Source organism: Portunus trituberculatus, chromosome 14 (assembly GCF_017591435.1).
Source record: "Portunus trituberculatus isolate SZX2019 chromosome 14, ASM1759143v1, whole genome shotgun sequence".
NCBI classification, from domain to species: domain Eukaryota; kingdom Metazoa; phylum Arthropoda; class Malacostraca; order Decapoda; family Portunidae; genus Portunus; species Portunus trituberculatus.
The window spans coordinates 18492954-18501683 of NC_059268.1; the positions used below are offsets into that span (position 1 = coordinate 18492954).

The window sequence follows — 8730 nt, forward strand, 5'->3', positions numbered from 1 at the left end:
TATTCATTTTAATATTTCTGTAAAGGTATAGACAACAGAATGAAGGAGCTTATTCATTTTATTTTTAAAAATATTTTGTCTTACATGAAGGATCTCAGAACTGCAGATTTATTAGTCACAAAAAAGTTTATCATGCATACATGTACTAAATATTTATTTAACAAAAAATTTAATTACTGATGACCTCACTGTATTCTGTTCAAAATTCACATTGGAATAACTTATGTCTACAGCAATCTCTCCATCAACAAGACATACACTACTATCATTTATGAGCCAGTTACTGGAATTGGTGAAATCCAATAATAGAAAATCCATTCAGTGATCTTACCACTTGGTACCATTAATTACAATAGAACATTTAGGCAGTCCATTTGAGACACCGTGTATCTTCATGAGTGGAGAGACACTTGGTGGAGCAGTACCGTGAGCCACAAGGAATGCAAGTGTAAGGTGCAGGGAAGCCACAAACTGCACACAGGCGACGTTCAGGCCTTTTTGAAGGTGGAGCTTGAACTGTCAGGTAATTAGGGCCATCAGGGTATAGTGCTTGCTCCTCTTCAAGCAGTATGGTGAAGGTTTTACGAAATCTGAAAAATAAACTTCATTTAATATTAAAACAAAGATAACAATAAGTACAGTAGAGTACTCAATTATGCAAGATTGTTATAAGGTACAATTGCAATTATGTACTGATCTCCACAAATCATAGTAGTCATGCCTGCCTTAATGAACGAGCATGAACTCTCATTCACATTTCCAGTGGGTAAGAGCGCTCTCATATCCGCTCCTCCACTCTGAATGCACCTCCAAATCATGAGCGAAGGAGTGCGAGTGCCAAAAATTAAAAGAAAAGAGTGGGAGAGCAAATAGTGGACACTTCAAAATCAGTCCACTCTTCCTTTTTTTCCTCATTCTCTGCTTATGCAGTCCACTCTTCCACTCACTTTTTTTTTATGCAAGATGGGAAGCCAGCCAAGGGCAACAAAAGATTTCAAAGGCCACTCAAATGCCAGTTCCCTTAAAGATCAGACAGAGTTAGCCAAAAGTCTGGGACAAATGTCTTGAAACCTTCCTCTTAAAAGAAGTCAAGTCGTAGGAAGATAGAAATACAGAAGCAGGCAGGGAGTTCCAGAGTTTACCGGAGAAAGGTATGAATGGTTGAGAGTACTGCTCACGTAGTCCACTCTTTCACTTGTGCTCTTTTTTCTTGCGCTCCCTCTGTCCAATTGTTTATCAAGGAAATTCAAATGAGAGAAAAACTAATTCAAATCTCTCTCTCTCTCTCTCTCTCTCTCTCTCTCTAATGACAATAAAAATAATAATTATTATTATTGGTATTACTTAGTTATTATTATTAATATTTCAAGAGGGAAAATGGAAAGTGCAAGTTTGAGCGAAAGTGGGAGTGCAAGCGGAGACCAAAAGCTTGAGTAGAAGTAGAGTACGAGCAGGGAGTGCTTTGGTAATCCCCCCAAAAATGAGCAGATGATCACTAGTGGAAGGGTCCAGCCTGAAAGAGCAAAGGAGCATGAATGTATCTTAATTTCAAGAGCGCTTGCCCAGTTTTGCACATTTCCTTACCTCTGCTTGAAGTATTCTGAACTTCTAGTTCTTCTTTTACGATCTTTATTTCTGGAGCCATCAAGTGATTCTTCAAACTTAGGTGCTTTCTTGCTCATCACCAAGTTTGCATGTGGGTCATCATGGAAATTGTCTTGTTCAAGTGCCTCTAATGCTTTTCTAGCTCGTCTCCTTCTAGCACTCTCATCCAAGATACGCCTTGAAGAGGCATCTTTTTGGCGCCCTGCAAGTCAAATAGGTATTTTAATGAAGCATTATGAAAAAATTCTCTACATTGCTGATATTATATTGAGAATGACATCATCAAAATGGAGTGTGTTCTCTCCTGCATGCAGTAGAATTATGTTTATTAATTTAACTAAATTTTCTCACCTGACTCTCGTGATGCCATGGTGACAAATTACTCTAAGCTGCTTTTCTGGTTGTAATACACCTTTTCGTACTGTTCATCAATCAGATTCTGAAACATAATACAGGTCTTATGAGTTCATGATACATGCAGAAAGGCTGCATGTAAAAATACTATTAATCATGTTTATAAGTTTCACAAAATTAACAAATATATCCACACACTCTAAAATGGATAAAATCAGTGACACAACATCTAATTTTTGTGCCATGTTGCTGCTGCCAAAAGTCATATAACGCAAACGATCTTTATGCATGTATTTTTAACATGACGTAAGAAAATACTGGAAGCTACAAAATGCCATGGACCATTTTGTCCATATCTTTGAAGGTTTATAATTCAAATGTTCATGTAGAAAGCCACCTCTTTCCTGTAAACTACTGCATGTCAAGATCACATGCATGGACGGACAACAGTTCAACGGTTAATGGAGAGATGGATGAAGTCGAGTGATATGAAGTCACAACAATTTGGATGACACAACAGAGATTTCTGTTTTTCAGATGTGATCCTGTTCACAGTAAACTAAAAAAAGAATTAATCACTAAAAAATGCCCTTTTGCCTTTTAAGAAAAAATTATGGCAGTTGAATTTACCTTTAGACTGTTATACACTTCAGGCTGAACAAAGAGATGACATTCGTCGAGATCCACCAAGACAAACTTTGAGCCAAGTTTCATAGTCTCATCCAGGTGCAGGAGAAACTGCTTCATCACAGGATCACTAAAAGAAGATGGATCACATTATACAGACTACCCTCTGGAGTGAATAAAGATGTCTACAAACACTTCAATACAAGCAGGAGTACTCATAAATCATCAATGAAGGAATTTGAATGTTCAACTACAAACATGAAAACAGCCATTAAGAGACCACAGTTAACACGGTATGATGTGTGGCAGCATCCTCGCCAGCCCAACGTGGTAATACAACAAAAGATATGACTGGCAACTTAAACTGGAAGGCTTTGTGGATTCGGCTAGTCCAGGACCACAATTCTACATGAGTGGTAAGAATATACATCAGCGTCAGGAAACCAGCTTGTTCTTTCGTTCTAATTCCCCACGACTCACAATGCCCACTATCACGCAAGGTTCCTCGTTTTCCGTATAATTCAGAACTACTAAATGTTAAAAAATAGAAATATGACGGTTGTTTGCCGAGACCAGGGTAGACAAGTTTCTGTGTCACCGCCAGACCAACATAAACAGCTGCCATGATACTTTAATGACACGTTGTTACCTCCGCGGCGGGCTTACCATTTGATCAGGATTCCTTTCATAACATTCACCATGGTTGGAATATGGTCTTGCGCTGCTTACATTTAATTCACACCACCAGCGTTGCACCTCCGCCTTTCACTGACTATAGAGTGTGGACGACGCTTTCTTCCCACCTTCCTGAGTTAACTCCCTTTCCTCTAGAACTTCCTTCTTTTTTTTTTTTTTTTCTCTCTCTTTCTTTTCTTCATTCTATATAATATCTGTAACATAATTTTGCCACACTCATTTTTGTAACTACTCTAGTATTTTTTTTCCCAATTACTCATGCATGCCCGTTTTTCTTTTCATTTATTTATTTTATTTACCTCAATGTGGTGCAAAAACCTTTTTAAGCAGGAGACAATAAGCATTGCTCTCATTCAATCCTGTGGTCAGCCATAGTCTTCCACTGATCTATATAATACTTGTAATACACAAATATTACCTTTTTTTTCTGTGCAGGCTCTGGAACCTACCCTGACATAAGTATACAAGTCACGACTGGGATCTTTACTGACCCTTCCTTTTCACAGCATCATAGAAATCTTGAGAAATTCGTCTTTGTAGGAAAAAATTATCGAGACACATTGATAGAATTCCAAATACAGCATCTTAAATACTGAGATTCCAATGATTGTCAGGAGTCCCAAATAATGTGTGTGTGTGTGTGTGTGTGTGTGTGTGTGTGTGCTGGAAGATGCAGTTTCTTAAGGTACTTCATGTCTAAGTTTGATGAGTATCCATGACCATTTCTTGTAGTGAAAGTGGTTTATTGTGAAGAGCTTCCAATGACCAAGTCACTCCTATTCTTAAGGCATCCTCTGCTGCCTAAATATCAACTTACTTTAGTCTTTCAATGGAGATATGAAATGGAATGACTCATAACACAAGGAAAGTTCAACATATTGAAATGTGTTGGAACAATTTGGCATGAAATGGATGAGTGTAAGGGGAGTATTTGATGCATAGAAAAACCTGTGGAGTATGGAAGTGGTTGTATGTGATGGACAAGAATGGTAAATATAACAATGGAACAGGCTCATGTCTTTGGGCCTGTATGTCAGGTTCATCAGAAGTATGCCAATTTTGCTGTCAGACCTGATGTGTAGAGATTAGGTAATGATAAGCAATTGATCCACTACCAGTAAGCATTATAAGGCTTACTGACAAATTTACTCTTGGGGAATGCTAGCTGGTGTAACAGGAGGTGCATTTTATTGGCTATCCTGTTCTCTGCTAAACGAAAAGGCTGATTAGGCATATAGTATTACTTAAACCTAGGTTTGTCTGTTTGCCTCACATTTTCATGGCAATAAAGCTCAATGAGTGGATAAAACTAACACCATTCAATGCAAAATGACTAAAAATCTAAATAAATCAAACCACCAAGTTGCCAGCAAAGGAAATTCAACTATTTTGTCTTAGTCCTCTTATTGCATACATTTCTTCAAGGTTATATAAAAAATCATTAGAGAAAATTATTTTTATGGCTATAATAGCTTTTGAAGTAAAATAATTGGTAGTTTTCTTAGTCATAAACTCATCACTGAAATGGTGAGCAACTTCATATTTGAACTCAATATCAGTATTTATTGGGTGTCCTATGCTCTAAGATTTGGAGAGAGAGAGAGAGAGAGAGAGAGAGAGAGAGAGAGAGAGAGAGAGAGAGAGAGAGAGAGAGAGAGAGAGAGAGAGAGAGAGAGAGAGAGAGAGAGAGAGAGAGAGAGAGAGAGAGAGAGAATCAAAGAAGGGGCAAGGATATAACTTGCTGGGTAATTCCAAAATTGAGGAGGAAAAAAAGAAAAATGATAACAAAAGTTGAGTACGTCATTACATGAACCTCAGACAGCACATTTCTGTTCAATGGGAGCACTGCAACTCATACACACCAGGAAGACCAATTGGCACTGTAAAGTTTTCCCATTCATTCAAGATTTTCTGTATAAATGAAAATCTATAAAAAAGCATAAAAATATTTATCAGTCATTAAGTCCACTAATTATCTACAGTGCAGAAGTAAAAAAGTTGCAGCATTCAATCAGCAATTAATATAAATACTACAGTATTGAAATACATCCATTCATTGAAATATAAAAAAATAAAAATCTTACAAAACTAACTCTTTATGTAGACCATTAATATAACAGTCCATTTCAACAATTATCCAGTTATCACAAGACCAGACTGTTCACAATGTCCTCATCCACGTAAACTTTCCCTGTCATCAGCTTACAGCCTCCATGGGTTCTGAGGAGTCTTGGTCAAAATCATCAGAGGTCTGATCATGTTTTCTTTTCAGCTTTCCCTTCTCCTGGGAACACTGTCCATTTAGCAAAGTCTGTTGGGCTTTGTATATGGCTTCATATTCCATGAGTTGCTGCTTAAAGCCATCATTGGGGTTTATGCAGTATCTTCTATTTTGAACAAATTCTAATGCTTCCCTAAAAACAAGAAATTTGTTAGTATAAAAAATACTAATAATATTTAACAACTAACTATATATATATATATATATATATATATATATATATATATATATATATATATATATATATATATATATATATATATATATATATATTGGGTGTCCCATATCTCTGAACCCATATGATTTCTAGTTTATTTCATTTTGTTGCAGATAATCCATGTTCCTGACTAGAAAGGAGAAGATTCAAGTTGTCATGTCCCCTGGGCCTTATAGACACTGGAAAGATGAAAAAGAATTTAACAATATGCACTCACAGCACACACCAATTCTATTGTTTTTCCTCCCATGGGTCCAGACTTATGGGGCACCTGGTATGTATACTACACACTATATAACATTTTTCTCAACACACATAAATAAATCTTCATAAAAATGTTTTATCAGTGAAAGCCACTTACCTATATGATAATGTTCTTTTCTCCATTACATAAGCAACAACCAAAGCTGCACTACGAGATATTCCAAGATTTCCATGGACGAGACACTTGCCTCCTGATGCTAAGCATTCGTCAATGAAAGTTCTGCATTCTGCTACATGGGATATGAGATTCTGCGTCAAGTTGTCAGCCATGTCAAGGATTAGGTACCTGCAACACAAAGCAATGTTCATACAAAATATTAGGAATCAAAGAGATGGTTGTTGTTTTGTCTTAACAAACATTACATGACACAAAGTCAATAATACTAGTAATCATTCAGTCACTAAGAGAACAAAGTCAAGTTCAAAGTCAGTAAGATCAGGATTTCTCATTGAAAATCATGTCACCATTAGGTCAGTTCAGTGAGCAGCTCAGCTAGTTATTCTAGGTAAGTACTCTAACTGAAAAAAAAATTTTCCACAAAATATTGTCTTCACACATAAGATAAATTTCCAAAAGTGAGATAAAATTATACTTACTTTATTTTATCAGGAAAATTTGCTCTAACCATGTGCGACTCTATACTTTGTCTGATGCAAATGATGTGTGTGATTCCATGATCTAGTAGTGTGTTGAACTGAAACATGAGAAAACTTCTATTAAATACTTTACAAAAGTACAAAGCCAGGATTTAAAGCCTAGATTTGTGATCTTGGCTTCAGACAGTGAATTGTAACTAGGAATAAGTTGCCTTGTAAATTATGTATAGATTATTGACCACATGATTATGTTTAAGAAGCCGGAAAAGTTTACTGCATAGAAAGTCAACTGTAGCTGACCTGTGCATAGACATTTAGCATGCCTTATCTCTTAAGGTTTTACAGTTTTAACTTCAAAGTAATATCAAATCTTCATCACTGGAGTACAGGCCTTATTATCACTCCTAAATTAAAGAAGTAATGCCTCTGAAGCAGCTTGTAAATATTTCTGTAAACTACACTTCTAATCCTCTCTATATCATCTTCAAAATCCAACATACTTTCTTTATCAAAACTATCATCAATCATAATTATTAATAATAAGGTAGCAGGATTCCTCCAAGCTTACCTGCCAATTGACATTGCTCCATGATTCGTGGGACACCAAGCAATCTACACCTTTACCAGTTTGGTGTAACATGCTTACGCTATTATTTACTTATTAACTGGAGCACATTTCTCTGATAGATACAATACATTACTTATGTTGATAGACTGACTTGCCACAAGATTTTCCCACTTCCAATGTGGTCTCAGTATCACTGTCTCTACCCGCTAGGCACTTATTACCCCCTCTACCCTCCCAGCAAACCACATGCAGTGATAAAAAAAAAAGGAGAGAGAGAGAGAGAGAGAGAGAGAGAGAGAGAGAGAGAGAGAGAGAGAGAGAGAGAGAGAGAGAGAGAGAGAGAGAGAGAGAGAGAGAGAGAGAGAGAGAGAGAGACTAGGGATAATAAATTGTAAGGAAAGGAGTTACTTTTATATGAGGATGTGGTATATGAACAGATACAAAGATGTTGTTCTGCTGTGGTCATCCTGTCAAGAATTGTCAAGCAAATTACAACCATCACATGCATTCCTGAGTATAATTTCAATCAGCCTTACTCTGGATTTTGTAGCAGCACTGTAAGGACCAAGATATAGACCAGGTAGGATTTCTTGCATCTCCCGCCTCATAGGATACTGCCAGTCTACTTCCATATTCACAGCGATGCGCTGCCTCCCACTTCTCTGAAACATGAAACTTTTAAAACTTATGTGATACAGTACACAAAGGATTCTAACCTAGTACCAACAATGACAGCCATCTAGTCTTTTTATATCTAGAAATATGCATGTACGTCACACAGTATCCTAAGCTACCAAGGTCAAGAGCTTGCTACTCGTATGACTAAAACAATTACTATGTGTGAAGATCAAACTTGCAGTTTTGACGGGGAAAAAAATGCAAAACCAGCCGGTCCCCATTATGATCTCAATATTTGAATATTACATGACCCTTCATTATTGGGTATTATATATATATTTATAAGATTTAGACAAATTTCTGTCATACACATAAAAAGAATGCTCTATTTGTAAATGTGGGGGATTTGTAGCTCAAGCTTTTAACTGTATCTTTACATTGTGACCAATCTTGTGAGGCCACAGCTTTGACCAATTAAGCACCAATGTCCTCTGTTTGTTGACCCCATATCTGGCAATATACACAGTCTTTCAAGTCAAGATGAAAATAAAATATGGTCTTAGAATTGGTTACGTAGCATAATTCTGAAGATTGCTCCAGTTAATAAGTTCATAAAATAACCAATTAATAGATAAATTTTTTGTATTAATCTAGTTAATTATCTGTTCTTTAGGGTGGAGATATGTTCTTCAAGATGTTTTCTCTGCTTGGAAGACCTAACTCCTCCACCATGTGGAAACCCAAGTCCACATGTCTTGAAGTTGGTTGGGGACAGGAAAGAGAAAACACGGAACAGGTAAGATCCTAGTTGTTGTGAATTGCAATATAAACAACAACTACTGAAAAATATATAAGTAAAGGAATATAAGCACTATCATAACTGCGGTAAACAGTGAGTGATTG

The 8730-nt window shown here is 36.6% G+C and overlaps 2 protein-coding genes across 6 annotated transcripts in view; both read right to left on the minus strand.

Moving 5' to 3' along the window:
* Positions 1-44: 44 nt before the first annotated feature.
* On the minus strand, positions 45-3403 carry LOC123503603 (zinc finger HIT domain-containing protein 1-like). 2 transcript variants are annotated; one of them, XM_045253509.1, is made up of 5 exons: positions 3316-3376; positions 2590-2716; positions 1957-2044; positions 1585-1807; positions 45-590 (listed from the first exon to the last, which is right to left on the minus strand). In XM_045253509.1, exons 3-5 carry the CDS (start codon positions 1973-1975, stop codon positions 362-364), a joined length of 471 nt encoding a protein of 156 aa, XP_045109444.1. In that variant the 5' UTR covers positions 1976-2044; positions 2590-2716; positions 3316-3376; the 3' UTR covers positions 45-361. The 2 variants fall into 2 exon arrangements, with proteins under 2 accessions (XP_045109444.1, XP_045109445.1); XM_045253510.1 differs by lacking the exon at positions 2590-2716 and having other exon boundaries at positions 3253-3403.
* Positions 3404-4723: 1320 nt separating this feature from the next.
* The window catches only part of LOC123503601 (serine/threonine/tyrosine-interacting protein B-like), a 4448-nt gene continuing 441 nt past the window's right edge, over positions 4724-8730 (minus strand). For 2 of the 4 annotated variants that reach the window (XM_045253506.1, XM_045253505.1), the window contains exons 2-5: positions 7746-7871; positions 6642-6739; positions 6142-6330; positions 4724-5696 (exon numbers count right to left, since the gene is read on the minus strand). In XM_045253506.1, the coding sequence (XP_045109441.1) occupies positions 5480-5696; positions 6142-6330; positions 6642-6739; positions 7746-7871 (630 nt within the window). In that variant the 3' untranslated portion in view covers positions 4724-5479. Of the gene's footprint in view, positions 5697-6141; positions 6331-6641; positions 6740-7745; positions 7885-8730 lie in introns of all 4 variants that reach the window. The other 2 variants (XM_045253508.1, XM_045253507.1) reach the window with 1 other exon arrangement.